Genomic DNA, 21,348 nt, shown 5'->3' with positions numbered 1-21,348 from the left:
ATCGGTACCAAATCATTAATTTGAGTGCATTACAAACACTTGGGGCCATAACCGTCAGAGATTTTGCAAATTATCAATATTAGCATTCAGGTTTATGATGGATGCACTGGCATTTCTAGAAGACATTTAAGGTGCTACATCACAGGTTATTTTGGAAAATAAAAGCTCGCGATATCGAGAATGACTTATAGCAGGTAGAAGATTGGCTCGATGTCAGAAAACAGAGTATGCATAAATAGTTTTTTTTTCTGACTGGCAAGATGTGACAGGTGGGGTTCGCAGGGGTCTGTGCTGTGGCATCAATTTCTTACAATTTATATCAATTACTTAGATGAGGCACGGTAATCAAATTCACATCTGTCATAAAGATTTTGAAGTTATTGAAGTCACTTTCTGGATTATAGAATGAGTTGAATACGTGGACAAAATTCTGGCAGATAGAGTATAATATGGACAAAGTTATTCATTTTGGCTGGAAGAACAATAGAAGCAGTGTATGATTTAAGTGTAGATGAGCTATGAGCTCCAAGTTACAGAGGGATCTAGGTGTCCAACTGCATGAGTCACAAATATTTAGTATGCAGGTACAGCAAGTAATTAAGATGGCTAATAGAATGCTGTCTTTTATTGCGAGAAGAATTGAAACCAAAACATAAGGATGTTCTCTTTCAGTTATTTAGGGTATTGGTGTGTTGATGAAACTTCAGAGGAGGTTAACTGGATTGATATGTGGAATTAGAGGGTTGATGTATGAGGATATTTTGAACAGACTGGGCTAAGAAGAGTGAGGAGTGACTTGATTGTAAAGATGTAGTGTTGGACTCTTGCTGTTGAGGTCAGAACTTTGGGGGGCGGGGAAACAGTTTTAAAATTGGGGTTGTCCTTTTAGGACCGAAATGAGGATTTATTTTGCTGGCTATTTTAAAATTTATTTTTATTTGTATGAGAGTTTGGAACTCAGCTTTGGTAAGCACCGGAGGCCAGTCACTGAATATTTTTAAGGAAGTGGTAGACAGATTTTTGTTGGTCAATGAAATTGATGGGGCAAGGAAGGAATGTGAAATTCAAAACACAAACAGATCAGCCAAAGTCTTATTGGATGGCAAGGATCTGTGGGCACACCGATTTGACTTGCCCAATGCATTGGCTTACACTTCTGAAAGCCACTGCCATTTACAGATGTTAGAGGCCTACACAGCAGAAAAAAAATTGAGAGGCCAAGTGGCCTACATCTGCTATTTCGTCTGTTTCATAATCCAAAAGAAGATGGCCAGAGAATAGGACTTCCTTCCAAGTTCTTGCACTTGGCTTCCATTTGCAAATTAATCTGCAGGAGGGAGAGATCCTAGCTCCTAATTTGAATAGGCATTGTGGACTATACACAAAATGCTAGCTCTCTACATTAACTCCATCACCTGTCTTTCTAACTGTGATAAAAGATGTTTAGCTGTGATATAAATTGTCTGATTTTTGTCCATGTATTTTGAGTTTGAGTTTGGAATTGTGAGTTCTTAACAAATGGGTTTTCTGGATGTCTCAAGTTTATAAATTAACATTTATGTCCCAATTTAACTGTTTGAGGGCTATTTTGACATGACTTCAGGATTTAATGACCTAACAAGGTTGACAATTGTACGTAAAGGTTTCTATTAGAAATTTATGAATTGATAGGTTTTTAAAGACTTAATTGAAGCACCTAGAACTTAGAGAGACCTTTTTTGTTTGTTTACTTTGAGTAGGGCATTACAATAAAGACTTTGTATATAACTGCACACATAAGACAGTGTTCCTGAGAAGGGGAGGAAAATGCCTTCCATTGACCACACCAATGCTTCCTGCTGTCTTAAGAAAGCAGCCAACATAATCAAACACTCCTCCCACCCTGGTAAAACTCTCTTCCACCCTCCTCCACTGGACAGAAGATCCAAATGTTTGAAAACCAGATTCAGGAACAGTTTCTTCCCCACTGTTGTCAGACTTATGAATAGATCTCTTGTATATTAAAGTTGATCTTTCTCTGCACCTTCTCTGTAACTGTAACCCAATATTCGACATTTTGTTCTTTTACAGTGATGTACTTATGTAAGGTATGATTTGTCTTGGTAGCACACAAAACAAGACTTTTCACTGTATCTCAGTGAATGTGACAATAATAAATCAAATCAAATGTATATTTAAGACCAAATTTATGTTGACTCCAAGATGAAGCTATTGACTTTGAGTTTAGAAGGTCAAGTCAGTTATTTTAAACCTAATGTGTTTGGGAAAGGAATTCTGGTGTGAATATGGTAGAAGGGCTGCTGCTGAATTTTTGTTTACAAGAGATGTTATTTTAATTTGTTTAGTTGTTAATTATTTAATTGGTTTAATGGGATGATTTATACTACATTTTTGTATTATAGGTTAAGAGGTTGGTTTATTCTATTTTGTTTTCATTTATTTTGCTTAATAAATTTGTTTTGCTGTTCTAGAACAAAATTTGCAAAATGGTCTGCTTCTAACTCAGTAATGGACCACCTTGACAAAACCAAATAGTATCTATTAAGCCGGATATCAATCATGGATCTGACTTGTCCTGTAATAACATCAGCTGGGGACATGACATAATTTATAAGTATCATTTCTAGAGTAGAGATTTCAAAATAGTGGCATGTGTATATTGGTTACTTTGAAGGGTTTTGTTTGAAAGAAAAACTGGGTCAGATCGTCATTCTGGAACAGTGGCCTAATCCAATATGTATCTGAGAATAGGTGACTGACCCCACAAAGTGTTAATAGAATACGATATTTATACTAAGGGATTTACAACAGGAAGGGGTATACATTCAAAGACCAGTAGTCTGTTTTCAATTCAAAGTAATCAAGGATTGACTTCAGCTTAGAAGATCCAGAGATTGTGTGTGTTCAGGGCAATTTAGAGGAGAGCTGACCTGATCAAAAGCAAATGGAGTTTCTCTTCTAGAAAGGAGTTTTTCCAGAGTTGTACGGTGAAAGCACAGTTACGTCAGTAGTAAGGTTTGGTTTGTGCAGCTTCCAAACCTGATGTGTTTGGTTAGAAAGCTGCATCTGCTGAGAAAGTGTAAGCTTTCAGTTTAGTGGGTTGTCATGTGAGAAGGCTCCACAGTTTTCAGGGAGAATCCGTTAAGTAGCACTTGCAGATTTGATAAGAGAAGTAATTTCTCTGGATTTGAATACCTGTAATGCGGAGTGTCAAGAAACATGTTGAAACTTGCCTGCAAGATCTGTCCAGCTGTGCTTTACATTTAGATAACTTGATATTTCAGTTAATTTCTGAGTTTGTGTACAAAACGTATGATTTTGAAGAAAACCTGCATCATCCTGTGAAGATATGTGACTAGCTGCCATGTTAAATACACACAAAAAAAAGACATATACGATATGAAACCAGACTTTGTTCTGGGAACTGACCTGTACAGTAATATCAGCAGCTGGGATCAGAATAGTAAAACCAAATGCGGGGTTAAATGGAGACACAGTAGAATAGTTTTCTTGATTTATGTGCAGTGTTTTTAAAATACCTTGCAAATTGATAACAATTAAGCCCCTCTTCATTCATGCCCTACCATCTGACATTTACTGCAGTGATGTTCTTGCTTTACTTTTGTGTGAAGAGTTCTTGTAACCTACATTGCCACTGTCACCTTACCCCATTAAAACCTTTGAAAAGGTTATAGAAATTGATCACAGATGCACGATCAAAATTTCTGTTAGGGAGGTAGGGACCTTTATAAGGGCGGATATGCCATCAAAATCAGAGAGGCTTAAGAAAATAACATTACATCAAATTTTTCCCGTTAGTGCAGGCTCGGGATGGACTGTGGATGCAATGTGTCACTCTGAGGATACAATTGCTGGAAGTTGTAACTTGAGTGAGGATGAGTAAAGTAGCCAAGATTTGTCTCCGCTATCTGTAGTAAACCATCTGTAAAGACATTCCTTGCCTTTACCGAAAGTGAATAGCTTGAGATATTTTGTCGCATTAAAATAATTTTGTCTTTATGTTCAAACTACGTTTTAATATAGCTTTCAAAGCCTATTCTGAACCTTTGAGGCTTCAAAATAGCTGATTATTTTCATCTCATTCCATGGCACAGTACTTGAGATCAGCTCCTTGCGTTCCAGTTGGTAGACTTTGCCTGCAACCCATTAAGGAACGTAATCTGGGATCGTGGATTTGTTACTTGGAGTAGTGCCTGGAGTGGGGGGAGGAGGTTAGCTAAAGCTGTTACTTTCTGGCAGCCAGAGTGGGGACTGGCAGTTCTGACACGGGGCAGGATTAATAGTCATGGCAATCCCTGATTGCAGTTGCCTGATCAGGAGCCAAAAGCTTATCTGTTGGAACCACTAGACTATTATATTTCACTGTGGAAAACCAAAACAGCTCACCACCACCTTCTCAAAGACAATTAGGGATGAGGAATAAATGATGGCTTAGCCAGTGATGTCCACGTGCCTTAAATAAATAAAAATAAATCTGTTGATGGTTATGTGTTAGGTCACCCGTCTGGTGTGCTGCCAGAAATGCTGTGGTAGTCCAGCGTGTAAGAGGCACCAGGAAACAGTTTCTCTTTTTTTATTTTCAGACACCATGAACCAATACATTTACAGAAGGCCTTTAATAAGGTGCCACACCAAAGGTTTTTTTTTTGAGGAAAATAAAAGCTCATCGTGTAGGACGTGACATATTAGCATTGGTAGAAAATTGGCTGGCAGAAACCAGGGATTAAAAGAGCTCACGGTTTCATATTTAACTATCCAATGAAATGAGAGCATAACAAATAGTATCTCTTCCACGTGAGCACATTGTTATCTCTGGAGACCCCAAGGTTCTATGAAGGGCCACCATGTCTTTTAGTCACATCATTCAAAGAAAGAGGATTGACTTCCACTGATGACATCCAACTCAAGCTCTTTCGCTGCCTTCACTAACTCCCCTTCGGTTGGGGCTATATTGTCAGTTTTGAATGAGCTTCATGCCCCTCCAGTGAGGGGCATGGATAGGATAAGCAGGCAAGGTCTTTTCCCTGGGGTAGGGGAATCCAGAACTAGAGGGCATAGGTTCAGGGTGAGAGGGGAAAGATATAAAAGAGACCTTAGGGGCAACTTTATCACGCAGAGGCTGGTCATGTGTATGGAATGAGCTGCCAGAGGAAGTGGTGGAGGTTGATACAATTACAGCATTTAAAAGGCATCTGGATGGGTATATGAGTAGGAAGGGTTTGGAGGGATGTGGGCCAAGTGCTGGCAAATGGGGCTGGATTGGGTTGGGGTATCTGCTCGGCATGGATGGGTTGAACCAAAGGGTATGTTTCCGTGCTGTAAAACTCTATGAAACCCAGGCATCTGTGTTTCCTGCTGTCAATATGTATCATTGCCAACAGTTACATCCATCTGCCAACCTCGAGTTAAACCAGATCACAAGCACTTGCCTTCCCATTCACCTGAGCTGAGATAACACTCCACAAAAGGTGTTGCTGCAATGATCTTAAATTCCACTTCCATGTTGTTACTGTCAGGGTTGGAGGGATGTTCCGTTCTTCCACTGGTCCCAAAATTTAAGTTCAACCAGAGTGGTAATATTGTATAGGTTTTACATTGTATATAGTTTAATATTAGAAACAATTTAGTCATGTTTCTTTAAGTAACAAATAATAACCAGTTTATTACAAATACAAATAATTCAAACTGTCGCCTCACAGCACCAGGCACTTGTGTTCAATTCCAGCTGTGGGGGACTGTGTGGAGTTTGTACATTCTTCCTGTGTCTGCGTGGGTTTCCTCCCACAGTCTAAAGATGTGTAGGTCAGGTGAATAGCCCATGCTAAATTGCCCCTTGTGTTCAGGGATATGTAGGTTAGGTGCATTAGTTAGGAGTAAATAGGGAGTAATAGGGTAGGGGAATGGGTCTGAGTGGGTTACTCTTCAGAGGGTTGTTGTTGGGCCAAATGGCCTGTTTCCACACTGTAGGGATTCTATGAATCTATTAACTCATCCAAACTCCTGCCTGCATTTTATTCTGCAGAAAGTTCTTGCATCTATTACTCTTATTTTTTCTTGCATATCTGTTTCCTAGTTTCCTCCATTGCATTCCTGATTCAAGTGACTTTTTAAAATGCTATGAACAGGTGCAGAAAATAGTCAAGAAAGCTAACGGAACTCTGGCCTTAATATCTAAAGGGCTGAAGTACAGTGATGCTGATATTATGATGCATTTATACAAAACCCTAGTTTGACACCACTTAGACGACTGTTAGCAGACCTGGGCATCACATCTTAGGAAGAATGTTTTATTCCTGGAGGGAGTTCGACACACACTTACAAGGATGATACCTGGACTTCAGGGGTTTAGTTAATGAGAAGAGATTATATAAATTAGGCCTTTATGCTCCCAAATTTAGAAAGTTCAGGGGTGATCTAATCAAGGTCTTCAGAATATCAACAAAGCAAAGCCGGGTAGACAAAGATAAACTATTTCAGCTGTTGAAGATTCTAGAGCTGGAGGCTATGTCTAAGAATTAGTGCCAGGCCATTCGGGAGAGATGCTAGAAAGCACTTTGACACTCAAAGAACAGTGGAGGTTTGTAGGTATCTTGAACAAATATCAATTGATGATAATTCAATTTCTAAATTGAAATCGGAGATGAACAAATGTTTTATTAAGCAAGGGTATCGAGGGATATGGGCCCAAGGCAGGCAAGTGGAGTTAGGCCACAAAACAACCATATTCTTGTTGAATGGTGGAGTAGGCTTGAAGGGCCGAATGGCCCACTCCTGTTGCTTTGTCCTATAAAAACTGAGGAGGTTTTTCATTTAAGATGGCGTTGAGGAGAAATCTTTTTCTCTTAGAAAGTTATGCACCTGTGGAACACTTTTGCTTGAGAGCAGTGAACACCAGGCCATTGATTATTCTTAGGACTGAGTTATGTAGATTGTTAGGCGAAAGTGAGGACCGCAGATGCTGGAGTTGAGCGTGTGGCGCTGGAAAAGCACACGGGTCAGGCAGCATCTGGGGAGCAGGAGAATTGACGTTTCGGGCAAATGCCCTTCGACAGGAATGAGGCTGTGAGCTGAGGAGGTGGTGAGATAAACGGGAGGGGAGTGGGGCTGGGGGTGAAGGTAGCTGAGAGAGTGATAGGTGGATGGAGATGGGGGTAATGGTGATAGGTCAGAGAGGAGGTTGTGGGTAGATTGACTAACAATGGACCCTAAGGTTATCAGGGGTAAGTGGGAATGTGCAGTTGAAACCACAATGAGATCAGCCATGATCTTGTTGGATAGCATGCAGGCTTGAGTGGCTAAATGGCCTACTTCTGTCCTAATCCCTAGTTTTTATATAAATTCTTTTGTTGTGTGCATCTTCCTAATGTTATAAAATGCCTTCATTTGACTACCTTTTGTATTTTGGAGCAAAATCTAAATTATTGTTTTCTCTTGTTTGTTCAACACCAGTTGAAAACGTGATGAACAATTGAGATGGTGGACCATGTGGTTAATTATCTGGGAAATGAGAGCAGTATGAATTAATTTATGTTCGTCTACCAAGTCTATCATTTTCACTTCGTTAGTTCTAACTTGCTAGCTCCTGTGTTCTTATGTAAGCCCCTTTTATAAGTTACTGCTGAATCTGCATCTTCCACTGTTCCAAGCGTAAATTTCATACCATCACAACTCACTTGTAGGAAGTAAATACACCTTGACTGCCCTGTGGTTCATTTCTTCCCTTTTTTTAAAGGGTATTGTTCAGTTTTAATTCCACAGCTGAACATTTGTTTACTTACTTGGTGACTTGGGTCAACCAAAACTTTCTTTTCCCAAAGTCAGAACTTTGGGCAGTGTCAAATTTGAACAATAATGCAATGTGTTAGAATATCTAGATGTGGGCGAGGGGGAAAAAAAAGTCATGGTTTGCAATGTTTGTTCACCTTTTGTGTCTGTCTAGTATAATAGTCGGAATGAAACTGACTTGGAAGAAAGTAGGCCACGAATTCAAAAGGCGCTGCTGAGGGACAAGTGTTGCCAGACAGACCACCACCACCATGGCTGCTGTGAACCAGGTACGTTGAAATGTCTTCACTTTGCAGCTTTGCAATTTGTTTAAAGAACTAATGCAGATTGCTATGTACTCCATGTTTAGTATCATCCAAGTTATGCTGTTCTTCCTGCCTTTCTAATGTGCTGCAGAAACTGGCAGCAGTTCAGCATGAAATTCATGATGTACCGATGTCCATCCTGGTGGAGACCCATCTAGGACATAGTTCCAGGGCATGTAGTGCAGTCCTGTCTTTGCCATTGATGACTAGCAATGGCACTGCTGTGAGAGAGACTGACCCAAATGCTTTTCCTTTCTTGTTTTATGTCATTTGCATTAACTGCAGAAGTAGTTTAGATCCGCTGCTGTGTCCAAATATTACAATGCTTCCTCTTCATCTGTATTGCTTTCTTGTTCTGTTCTCCATCCAGCATTTGCTGCTTTTATTACAACAGCTTGCTGGGTTATTGTTTATTTGATACAAATTGTTTGCTTCCATTTAAAATTAAACACCTTCGCATGAGCAAGAGAGGCACATCTGATAACAAGCAGAAGTGTATTATTCACTAGTAGAAATATCTTAAATACCACCGATGTGAGTGCTTAAAGAATTCAAAATTCAGTCCTTTCACTCTCTGTGGTCATCTTGAGTTGGAGGTAGAAATTTCTAAGCACTTAACAATTTGCACTTTCCATAAGCAAATAGCAATTTTCTCTAGTTGGCCTCCAGCTGAGTGTACTGACAGCGTTTATATATTTTATGGCCTTAAAGAAACAGTTCAGCTTGAAATGTTTCACTCTAGCTGCAATGTGCAGCATTTTGCGTTGCATCGTATTACATTGCTGTCATTATGAAGCAGCATGGTTTCAAATTTACTGCGTACAGCACTGTGGGTTATCTAATTAGCCTTGTGCTATTTTCGTAATCTTTGTGCATTTAAAGTTGAACAATTACTTGGGTGTAATTGTGCTCCGTGATAAACAACCGTGTAAATGTGATATCAGGTTTGCAGCAAGTTCTTCTACCTGTTTAACGAAAGGAAGAAATCTGGTACAAACAGCTTTTAATAAACATGGACAAAGGAATTTTGAATAAATGCATGAACAAGTTTGCTACATACTATACTATATATTGATTAGTGTAGTTTTATTTTTGCTGTGAGGTAGATTTGATCCCATGTGCCATATTCAATACATGACAACCAATTTCATTTGTCCCAGTGTCACTTTGCCCTTTTTTATTTTGTATTAACTTTACAGCGTACATTCAGGAGCCAGGAGACCCACCTCTATTGCAGCAACAACTTCCAACTTCGAAATCAGGAATTCAGCAAATCATTGAGTGTTTTCGGACAGGTACAGAGTTACAGTTCACTGAGAGCTCTTGTGAAAATTATACCGCAGAGTATAATGAGTCTGGACTTGCATAATTGACTGATATGACAAAGCTATTAAAAATTTAATTGAAGAAAATAATTTTGCCTATTTTCTTTAATGGTGTTAAAACAAAGAATAAGTGAAGTCAGATAGAATTGATCACATTCCAGTGAGTGATATTGTAATTGCAATGACTACTCCTTTTGGAATACCTTTTTAATCAAGCAAATTACAGATCTTTTTGCATTCTGTGTAATTGAGATATCTCGAGGTTTTCTTATCTTAATATAAGAACTGACAAATTTAGTTACCATAACGACTCAAAAGGTGTATTTCATTCCTAATTCTGTCACTTTCTCATTATTTGCAATTTGTATTTATGGGAATGGTGACTGCATGAATTAAATATCATTTCTTGACAACAGGACTTCGAATGATGTTTACATTCTGCTCTTTCAATATCTGTATGGTGTGATCTATAATTCAAAATGGGAAAAGCTTAAGACCATGTTCAGTACAGACTGATAAGAGTATCTAATAAACTGCATTTAAAAAGAAAATGGTTATTATGGCACTTTTGTAAAATGAAGCCAGTCCTTTTTTAAGCATGGACATGGAGAAAAAAAACTTTATCATTCTACCATATTTCAGGTTTGAATAATTGCAGAGATCTGGTCAGCTCAACATAACAAGCTTTTGATAAGCACTATCAAAAACACCAAATTTGCAGCTTTGAGTTTCTAACATACATTCTCAGGGGTGATTGTCTAGCATTTAACACCCAGAAGGCTGTGACGATTGGTGAATAGGGATTACACAATTTTGAACCTTTTTTTATTAGCGCTGTCTCCCCTAAAAGCAAGAATGGCAAGATCGATTGCAGCATTACTCTTGTAGGACCTTGTGTATTTGAGGTCCTGTTATTCCCTGTGACATGAATAGACCTTGAAAATTAACACTGTGTGCAATGCCACGTAGTTGAATGCTTACTTTTATTTGTATCACTTCCTTCACTGCTCATAGTCTCCCTACGCACATAGACTTATTTTAAATGTTTATAGTTATTTTAAGAAGATAATATTTTATTGCAAGCTGATATCATCTAAGCCAATGCAGTGAAAACCCCATTTTATTTTACATTTTGACTGCCTTACCTGTATTCTATGCAGTGTTTAATTTTGTGTTTTTTAATACCATAACTAATTCAAGTCGGCTGCAAATTTGTTTTAATTCGTGCAGAGTTTTGACAAAATTGTAGGAAGAAATGAATAACTGTGATCACGAATATCTAATTAGAATAACCTTTATTTGGGACTTGTGTATTGAATATGTGTGATATGTTATGCACGCAGGAACCACACAACTAAAACATATTTTGCTGAAAGAGGTAGACACCATCTTTGAATGCAAATTGTGTCGAAGTCTATTCCGAGGATTGCCCAACCTTATTACACATAAGGAGTTCTACTGCTTCCCAAGCCTAAAGATGGATGAACGTAAGTTTCTAATTATTCCTTTGTCCCAGAGACATGATTTGCTTATTATTGCAAAGAGCTTGAAGTGCCTAGTTTCAAACCCAGTAACTCTTCACACTTCTGTTCTCTTGTACTTATTCCTTTTGTCCCTGGCTGTGCCTGAAAACCAGCATGGATCTGGGCTTGCTGATGATGAATCCTGTTGTCGACTTTAAGACCTAGAGTTTTAACTTTAGTTCGGCTGTTAAATCCGATGTCCTGTGGATGGTGACTGGCCAGAGAAATCCTCACTTTTTACTAAAGATTCCTAATGCTACATGCTAAGCAGTGGCCAGATTAATGTTTTAGTGTTTGAGATTTGGTAGCTTGCCTTTGCCAAATGCCTGAGTGCTGATCACCCCCACCCTCACTCGCTGATCCAGCCTCTTTGTCAGTCTGTACCCCCAATCCACCCTCTTTACTATCTCCATGAAAGGAAAGGAAGGACCTCATTCGGCAGCACACTTGCCACTGAAGCAGCACATTTAGGTTCAAGTCCATCCTCTGTCGACACTCTAGTGCAATACCAAGGGAGCAATATACTGTTGGAAGTGTTGTCATGTTTTCCATTTTTCCTACAAGCAATTCTTTAGCTTCAACTTTATCTTCTTTCTGTGACATTTCAAATTAACATTATCTTGCTGTGTGCCTTTGCAGACTGAACATTGAACATTGAATTTAAGCAGCACAAACGATTAGATTTTGGATTGTGACAGCCAGTGGATATTTATTCCTTTAGTTTGGTCTTGGTCTGAACCAAGATTCTAAAGTTGAAAGACCATTGTGGTGATCTATTTATACCATCTCAGTGGAAGCGTGCTAAATATGCCTAGTGACAAGGCTATAAATGTGTTGATATCAATAAACTATTAGAAAAAATGAAGCTTAAAACTGTTTTCTATAATGCAGTGCTAATGGGTTTTAATTTATTCTAGCGCACTTTAATGTTCCTATACCCAAGCCACCACCTGCCCTGCCCCTGGTGTTTGGCATAAAGGACTTGAATCCTTACCTCCCAAATTAACTAAAGCCATGTGGAGTGTGTATGCAAAATAATATAACAAATTTGGGGTGAATAATAATCTCAACATGTTGTGATGAAAAGGCTTCAAGTGACTGGATTATGTGGAGGCCCAGATGTCATTACACATTCCCCTCTCTCAATTTATAGCCATTCAGATTCTGCCGCCTTATTTTTGCTACCAAAATGGTAGCAATGTGATCCACCCCAATAATCCTTTAACCCTTGCTTACCAAGAATCTATCCATAGCTACTTCAAAAATATTAAAAACTGTGCTATTACCTTTCCAGGGTACTAAATTTTCTTGAGATATATGAACAAAAAAGTTCCTCATCTGTTTCAAATAGGTGACCCTTTCAGCTTAAACAGTAACTCCTGGTTCTAGATTTTCCTTTTCAGAAGGATACATGCTCTTCGTCTCTTATCTTCACGACCCATCCAGATCTTGTATGCTTCAGTCAAGTCAGCTCATTGTTTCTAAACACCAGCAGATACTTTCCCACTTGAGACAACCCATCCATTCCAGCCAATAATCTATAAACCTCTGAAATGCGCCCAGTTCCAAGGGCTGTCTATTTCTGCCCTATTTTATTAGGAATACCTTGTGCCGTTGTTATTTTAAAACAGCACACCATGTGTGTTGTGAGCAGCTGCGTGGAAATCTGATGGTAATACAATGTCAAAACCATTACTGTATATTACTGGTGCCTATATCATGTGAGTTGATTAGGGATTGCTGCTACATGTGCAAAGTATTTCAGGAACAGCACAACTTAATATATTGGCCATGATAATTCTACATGGGCTACTCAGAAACTGTAATTTTCAGATACTCTGATGTTCTGGGCTGCTTTCACTTTCTTTGAAATGTGGTAATTAAGAAAGTGGTAATAAGTGTTCTTGATTGAGTATACCTTGTGGTTTATAGTAAGTTGTTAAACACATTGTAACTTTATCGGATCTGGCAGTTTTGCATACGGGCTGTCCCTTGACTGAAGAACGTGTCAAGGGACAGCAGTTGGAGTTGAATTGTATTTCTGTTGTTTCGTGGGATTTTATAGCTGTTACTCCAACAGCCTGCCATGTGCTTTACGATTCTCAGTAACAGGACTCAATCAGCTGCTAATTAGTGTTGTCTGTTGCAGCCTTTTCATGTTCAGTGTCTCACTTGTTAGAGTCTTTATTTAAAGAAGAATCTGCTTACTGTATGGATTCTTGTTTTTCCTGACAGATCAATGGCTCCTAGTTGTTTCTTTTGAAGATTTTTCTTCAAAGCTTGCTAAAATTAAATTGCGTAAATTTGGGATGAATCTTACATTTTTTTCCAGCAGTATGTTATTTTAAAAGTTTCACAGAGTCTGTCTCTGTAAGGCTGAGCAAATTTTGTTTGCACTATATCACAAACTCACCTCCTCCTTAACTACCTACTCCACCACTATGGTAGCCCACTGCTAAACTGATTGATTGATTGTATCACTCACTGTAGTTGGAAGAATGCAAAAGACAGTCATCAATTTTGCAACTCTGTTCTGGAAGCCCAGCCATGCACTCAGTCAAGTGTGTTGGCAGTCTGGAATTGCCCTTCATTGTCAACATAATGGCACAGCAGTCATCTGGTGTTTCTCACTGTACTGAGGTGGCATTGTCTGGTACTGCCTTGTACAGACAACTGCACAGTCCCAGCCCAATTGTTGTTCAAGAACTAGGCTGCACACCACATTAAGTCTGTAGCCACGTTCCAAATCTCAGATTTTTTTTTTAAGTTGCTGGTACGCTGTACCAGTGCTGACTGGAGACACGTATTTCATTGTTGTTCACTGAAAATCACAGTGAGGAAGGCCTTCACATGATGCCGAACATAACTTTTAGTTGAAGCGACCAAAAGATTAACAGAAATCAAGCCAATAGAAGTGGGCAGTAACCAACCTGGTGATGCCCACTGTCTTATAGGACTGACAGTGGCTCACTTCACAGAATTGTACTGAAATGGACCCATGACCATGACTGACTCAAGTGGACAAACACTGTGGCCAAGCCCATGGTCTGTCTGTGGATGCTGCCCTTGACTGACAGCCCTCTGCTACCCCACCAAGGACTACTCCTCTTCAATTTTCCGATGTGTCCAGTTGTTTAGGGTATGTTCACTGTATATCCCACATAGGCAGCTGACCCCTGCTGTAGGTCTGAGATCGATGTTTGTTTAACTGTGCCTTTCATCAACAAGTCCAGCCCCTTGACTGATGACCAGCATGATCAGCTGTCTGTCTTGTGTCTGCACTAAAGTGTAAGGTGAAACAGATGTACTGTGAGCCTTCACAGTGCATTTGAAGCGGCAAAGTGCTGAAAGGCTAGACGGGGATATTGAGAACATATCACACAATCTGCACCCTCATGGCCCTGCCATATCTCCCACTCAACCCTGGTTCAACAGAAAGTGCAGGAGGGCATGCCAGGAGCGTACCTGAAAATGAGGCATTAATCTGGACTACCATTCCAAATAGCAAAAGCAGCAAGTGATAGACAGAGCTAAGTGATCCCACAACGGATCAAATTTAAGCTCTGCAGTCTGGCCACATTCCATTGTGAATGGTGGGACACTATTAAACAACTCACTGGAGGAGGAAGCAGCTTCACAAAGATCCCCGTCCCCAATGATGGAAGAGGGCAACACGTCAGTGCAAAAGGTAAGGCTGAAGCATTAGCAGCAGCCTTTCAGCCAGAACTGCCGAGTGGATGATCCATCTTGGTCTCTTCCAGTGGTCCCCAGCATTATGACACCAGTCTTCAGTTAATTCAATTCACTCCATGTGATAGCAAGACATGGTTGGAGACACTCAATACCACTGCATACTGCAAAGGCTATGGGCTCTGAGACCATTTCGGCAATAGTACTGAAGACTTGTACTGCAGAACTTGCTGTTTCCCTAGCCAAGCTGTTTCAGTACAGATACCACACAGGCATCGATCTTACAATGTGGAAAATTGCCCAGTGCATAAAAAGCAGGACAAATCCAATCCAGCCCATTACCATCCTATCAGTTTACTCTTGAACATCACTGTCTAACTAGTTGTCATCAAACTTGTATGTGGATGTAATAGTTCCATCTGGTGAAATTTCTTTGCCCCTAATATGTGCTGCAACTAGGATTATGTCATGTTCCATCATCATCATCCATCCTCAATTCATTTTATTCTGGTATATTTATTTAGATTACCCTAAAAATCATTTCCAAACAGTGCTGCATACCTGCATACCCATTCTTGTGCATAACGTTCACCGTGACATGTTTTGGCAGTTAGTCAATGCAAGGAAGCAGCTCCTTCCCAACAGTAACCAGACAATATGTCCAAAGATTGCTACTGAAAGACTTCCAAGTCTGATGAGTACACCTTGGATTTTAAATAAATCAAAGGCATCTTTAGGCTTGCCAATGTATCTTGGTTAGTAAGATGCCACTATAGTTTGGAAAGCAGTTGTCCAGCAGTAACTGCAGAGGATTACTTCTCTAGTTCTGAGTCAGTCGAAAGGCAGATGCAGAGCTGTGTTGTCTGCTGCATAGAGCCCTCCAGCTTAGGACTGCCTCATTCAATGAGAGTGATGGTCAACTAAGACCTGAAACTTGATGCTGACTGTTTTTGAAGGTATTTGGCCAAGTGGATCTATGAAAATAGTGTGGCACAGTATCATAAAGAACTGTTGCCCTCTCAACCAATTATAGGTACTGCCATCCCACTCAAAGGGGTGATACAGTTGTTGAGTTGCACCAAGCTGTATTTACACTTCTGCAATAAAGGAACCCCTGGATACTGCAATCCATCACAATTTGGTGCCCTTAATGTGAAATGACTTTTGGCATTGACATTGCCTGTGGAATTAATGGATCCCTAGAGGGTACAAGACTGTAAGCACCTAGTTGCAATAATGTTTTATATCTAAAGCTTTTGGCAATGTGTAAATATTAAAAGTGCCATTTATGATTAGTAAGATTGGCATCAAAACGAATAAGGATCTGAAAGAAAGTCATGTCACATACATTCCAAATCAGTGACAGCGAACAGGTTAGTGACATTACTAATTCTCAAAACTTACTAAGTACATTGATTAGTAGGCATGTGCAGCAAAGGTGCATGTAGTGAGAAGACCTGAATTAGAGCAGGAATATAGCTGGAAGCTGCAACAGAAGGTACATATTTTGTTAAAACCTGATGTAAGGTGTAAAGCTGTGCAAAATGACCAAAAGTGATAAATATTTGTCGGAGATGAGTAGCATAATTTTTTTTTCATGACTGCACGGAGTCTGATTGGAACAATTGTAAAATCTTTGAATTTCCCTGAAAGTGTCATGGAACTTCTCTTTTTTAAAAAAAAAATAATGTTCAGTTATAGAATTGGTTTGTCTATTGGTTATGTTCCACTTCAATCTTAATGAGTGGTTATTACATGAGGTGTATGAATGGTGACATGGTGTCATTGATTGTGCCTTGAACATGAACACTGCAATGCAACTGATAACATTTTTTTTCTCTGCTGCATTCATAGCAGGTGATAGTTACCTTTGAAAAATTTGCAGCACTGTCCATTGGCTGAGATTGCTCTAATGTGTGGCCTGAAAACATTGCAGTAATTTGAGGTAATTTTTGAGGTAGCCACTGTTGAAATGCAGCCTGTTTGTACATTCCAAACTCCCGTAAACAGTGATATGATGATAGTAACCAGATCATCAGTTGTAGTCATTTTGATTAAGGGATAAATGTTGGCCTGGGCTGGATTACCTCCATTGCTCTTTTTTGGTCCTCTCATTTGGAATTAATTCAGCGTTGTCTCAGTTTAATGCCTCTTAGCAAGGTGGCACCTTGAACAATGCAACACACTCTCTCAGAACTGTGCAGGAGTGTCGGCATAGATTATGTGCTCCGTTCTTTGGATCTTTAAACCTATAAACTTCTGATTTGAGGTGTATGCTGCCACTGACTCAATGACACTTCATTGAATTACAAAGAAATTAACTCTGCTGACTGATCCAAGTGATAAGAATATTGAATAGAAGAAATCGGAACAGTAATAGGCCATTTGGGCCCTGGGTTCTGTCACCCCCTCAATCCCATTCAATAAGCTCATGGCTCTCCTCTTATACCAACTCCTTAAAGCACTCAACTCCTCTTTCTAGAGTTCATCTAGCTTCTCTTTGAATGTTTTCAGTGACCTAACTTGTAAAACTTTGAGCTAGAGAATTCCAGATGTTGACTGTCCTCTGGGAGAAAAAAGATCCTTTTCATCTCCCTCTTAAATGAGTGTCCTCCTTCGTCATTCCCAGAAGAGGGAAAGTCTTCTCAACAACATTGTGAAGCTGCCTCAAATCTTGTATGTTTCGATTGTTATCTCCTTTATTCTTCTAAACTCTAATGAATGAAGTCTAATCTGTTAGCCATTGCTGATAAGTCAACTCCTTCATCCGAGGAGTCCGACTGCTGAATTGCTTTGGAACTGCCTCCAATGCCAGTGTATCCTTTCTTGAAATACAAAGTTAACATTTTGAGTTTAGCATGACTTCAGAAGTTGAGGAATGCTTTAATCATATTATTCCAGTGGTGATAGAGATATACAGCATGGAAACAGACCCTTCGGTCCACTTTGTCCATGCTGACCAGATATCCCAAACTAATCTAGTCCCATTTGCCAGCACTTGAGGCCACAGTCAGAGCTTTTTGTCCTGAAGGGTTATGCCTGAAACATCAACTCCCTTGCTCCTCAGAAGCTACCTAACCTGTTGTGCCTTTTCCAGCACCAAGCTTTGTCAACGTTGACTCTCCAGCATCCGGAGTCCTCACTTTCTCAGAGTTTTTACGTAACTAGCCTTCATATATTTAATATGACCACAGCTGTTCAGAATTTGCATTTAACAATTTGGACTTTGGAATCAAAAACAAAATCCCTAATTTAAAGGGTGATACCAAATTGAGACATAGTCGACCCTGAGGATGGCAACAAATTTCGAGATGATATTGATAAACTTAGAGTGGACAAATGTTTGGCAAATGAAGTTCAAATATTGCAAAACTTTCAGGAAGACTGTTCCTTTAATCAGTATGCCAGTTCTGCATTGGAACCATTGGTACTCTGCCAGGTTCCCTGGTGCTTTAACTTCAAGCTTAAATAGGAACAAATATTAGAACAATGTCTGAATAAAGTCAGTCATTGACTTGAGTGTTTACTTGGGTCGGTTGAGGAGTATGGTCAGACTCTGAGGAGAAACATGGAAATAAAAATTTTCAACATGTTCTGATGGAAGTGATCACAATGATATTGGGGATGTGTGGGATTCCAGAGGTTCACTAATTTCCAATTATTTCTAATTAACTCATTCAGAATGTGTTATGACACATCTCTGGAGTTGATGGGGCTTGAATCTGGACCTTCTGGCTAAGAGTAGCTATGTTGGACAAAGGAGACTGGCCAGAAGCATTTGGACTATCAGCAATGTAGTGAAGGGACATAGCTTGTGGATTTGGCCTTGTCTTGTTTTGACTTTTGGGATTGTCAAACTATGAGAATCCTAATCTTCAGGTTTTAAGTAATAATTCTGTTGCAGTTGAATTTTTAATTTCTTTAGAAGATTTTAATTATTCACCCATATCCTAAGAGCTGATTGATTGCCTGCTCCTGAGCTGCCTCATTTAAAACTGTATTTCATCAGATTAAGGTCCAATTTGAGAATATAAAATATTTTCATCTTCTCTTTAGCTCTTCGGAGGGGTTAAAACTATCCTTTGCTGCCCTCCCTTGATCTCAGCTGCTGATTTTTGATTGTCTGAGGAAAACAGAAAAATATTTGGCAGAATGTTTCTTCCCTCATCATTCCTGGATTTTTCTCTGGAAAAAAAAAAATCCCCCTCCAGGTATGACTGTAGAGAGCCTAGGAGATGGTCAAGGTGATCCAGTTATTGTCAGTGTAAGGATTATTGATGGCCCAGCTGTTTTTCACATGTTCATATGAGTCAAGTTACATATTCATATCATTTGCATTTTATTAAGAAACAAAGGAACAAAAGAAAACTGTTAATCTTAACCCAGCGGGATAATACATTGGAAATATTTACTGCTGGTGCAGTTCGGGAACATTGTCCAAAGTGCACCTGCTTAATTAATACCTAATCACATAATTACTGCATTTATGACATTCAGTTCATCTTGTGCAGGATACGTTATTTCCTTGTAGGTACATTAGTTTAGGTTAAAAACCACAGGGAAGGATTCAAATTTGTAGATGTTCACGCAGAATGCCCAAAGGATATACTTTTCCATTTGAATGTGAGCAAGTGCAAACTTCCATTCGTCAAATGTTCACCACTTCTCTTTTATGGCTGCAGACTCTTTTTTATGTGCCATGAGATGCATTGTTTGATTCAGGTGCGAGCCCTGATTCTTGCCTTAAGTTTAAAAAAAAGTGCGCAGACCTGAGGGACTGCAACAATTGCTGGTGGGTATTTTCTGTTATCAGACGCATTTACTTGCGATTGTGGTGGACTGTTCATGTGGAGGTTGTGGATTCCATGATATTGTTTACGTAACTGGAGGGGATTCTGTTTTACCAAATATTCCTCCTTCGTTTGACATCAGTGGAAAACTGATGAACAGTTCCTTCATTGTGTTTCCTCTTGTTTCTTTTATTACTTTGTACCTAAGCTTTTTTTATACATAAGTTCCTGAGATGGCATTATGTGTGGCGACACTGTACACTTTTCACTGTGCTTCTGTACTTGAGTAGACCTGACAATAAAATGTAAATCTTATGATTTTGGCCCCTGCAATTTGATTTCAGTGTTGTCAAAGGCATAAAAGGCCATGGGTTTTTGTTACTTCAGAAGTAACTCCTTGATTGTGGCATTCTTTCAGCCACCCTGAGTTTGTGATTAGGTACAGAATAAGTGCAAGTGCATCACTGGAGAAAAAGTATTTCAAGAAATTAATGGAGTCCTGTCTGATGTCCTCGGCTGCTGAGATGGTACATGCTTTGACTGCAACCTTGCAAAATTCCCTAGATTATGGCAAAGTCCCTGCATGTTCGGGAGGAGAAAAAAACTAATGGAAAATTCTAAGAAGGGCAACTATAGGTCGATTCATCTCTCATCTGTTATCATTGAAGAATTGTCAAACCCAGAATGAAGGAGGTAGTAATAGTGAATTTAGAAAATCATAATGAAATCAGGCAGAGTCAGCTTCATTTCTCTGAAAGACCAATTGTGTTTAACAAATCTAGTAGAACTCTTTGAGCATATAACAAGCAGGGTGGAGAAAGGAATGCCACTAGATGTGTGTTTAGATTTCTAAAAGACATAGATAAGGTGTCATGTAAAAGGTTACTGCACAAGATAAGAGCTTGTGGTGATATACTGGCAAGGTTAGAGAAGTACTAACTAACAGTAGACAGAGTTGGTTTTCAGGTTCAGAAAATAGATCGTTTTCAGGTTGAAAAACTATAACTAGTAGAGTTCCAAAAGAATCCGTGCTTGGTCATCAACTATTTACAATCTGTTACTAATCATTTAGATGTGGAGGGGGTGGGTACTTGAGAAATATGTACTTTTGCTCCTGTTAGGTGGGTCCTTATCAATTACTTCAGGATCTGAAAGTGCTGTAACAGACTCTCACAATACTTTGTTTCGAAGTTGGCCTTAGGTGGTCACCACACAGATTAGTGAAAGGATATACACTCACCACATATAACTAAAATCAGTTGTGAAAGTGTACAGTTTTCATCACTTCACAACAACATAGTTATCTTTTTAGTACCTGATTAAGAAAACTACGCCAGACAGAAAAATGGCTTCTCCCATCAGTCCTGCACTTATCTCTTAACAGTTGGTATATGTTACATTTGTGCTCCCTTATCCTACAGTTGCAAGTTTAACTGAATTAATACTCATCCTGTTTCCTATTTCACTAAATATCTGAGGTGATCTTTGAAATAGCTTTGTTTCTTGAGCAGGCATTAATGTCTGCCTTACTGAGAATCCTCTCTCCTAATAGCGCTTTGACTGTAGAGGCCAATAATGTTGCCTTTCTCAGCAGCATTTCTAGGACTTGGATATTTTCTTGTGCCCCCGTGATCATTGAATGAAGTACCAGAAATTCTGACCAAAGCATTATATAGCTTTAGTATGACCACCATTCATAATAGAGCTCAGAATTTTTGTTGCTTTATTAATTGTTGCACTTTCTGATTGGACGAAATCATTGTATAGTCACTTCCCTGTCACTTCCAGCCTAGTTCACGCACTGTCATTGATCATATTTTATTCTTGATCATTTGCATTAAACTTAATTTCCTGTAGTAGTTCTCTATTTTCAAATTATTTTCTTTTTCTGTTACTCCTTCACTTTGTA

At 39.2% G+C, this 21,348-nt stretch overlaps 1 protein-coding gene across 4 annotated transcripts in view; it reads left to right on the top strand.

Moving 5' to 3' along the window:
* Positions 1-21,348, top strand: part of znf800a (zinc finger protein 800a) — a 116,269-nt gene that overhangs the window by 78,855 nt on the left and 16,066 nt on the right. For all 4 annotated transcript variants that reach the window (XM_087997428.1, XM_043709124.2, XM_043709125.2 and 1 more), the window contains 3 exons: positions 7,961-8,075; positions 9,311-9,406; positions 10,780-10,923. In XM_087997428.1, coding sequence (XP_087853554.1) covers positions 7,961-8,075; positions 9,311-9,406; positions 10,780-10,923 — 355 coding nt within the window. The remainder of the gene's footprint in view (positions 1-7,960; positions 8,076-9,310; positions 9,407-10,779; positions 10,924-21,348) is intronic.

Source organism: Chiloscyllium plagiosum, unplaced genomic scaffold (genome assembly GCF_037043375.1).
Source record: "Chiloscyllium plagiosum isolate Xiang-an unplaced genomic scaffold, Cpla_swu_hap1 HiC_scaffold_19, whole genome shotgun sequence".
NCBI lineage: Eukaryota > Metazoa > Chordata > Chondrichthyes > Orectolobiformes > Hemiscylliidae > Chiloscyllium > Chiloscyllium plagiosum.
The sequence above is the reverse complement of the archived record's forward strand: the minus strand, read 5'-3'. Positions and strand labels throughout refer to the sequence as shown.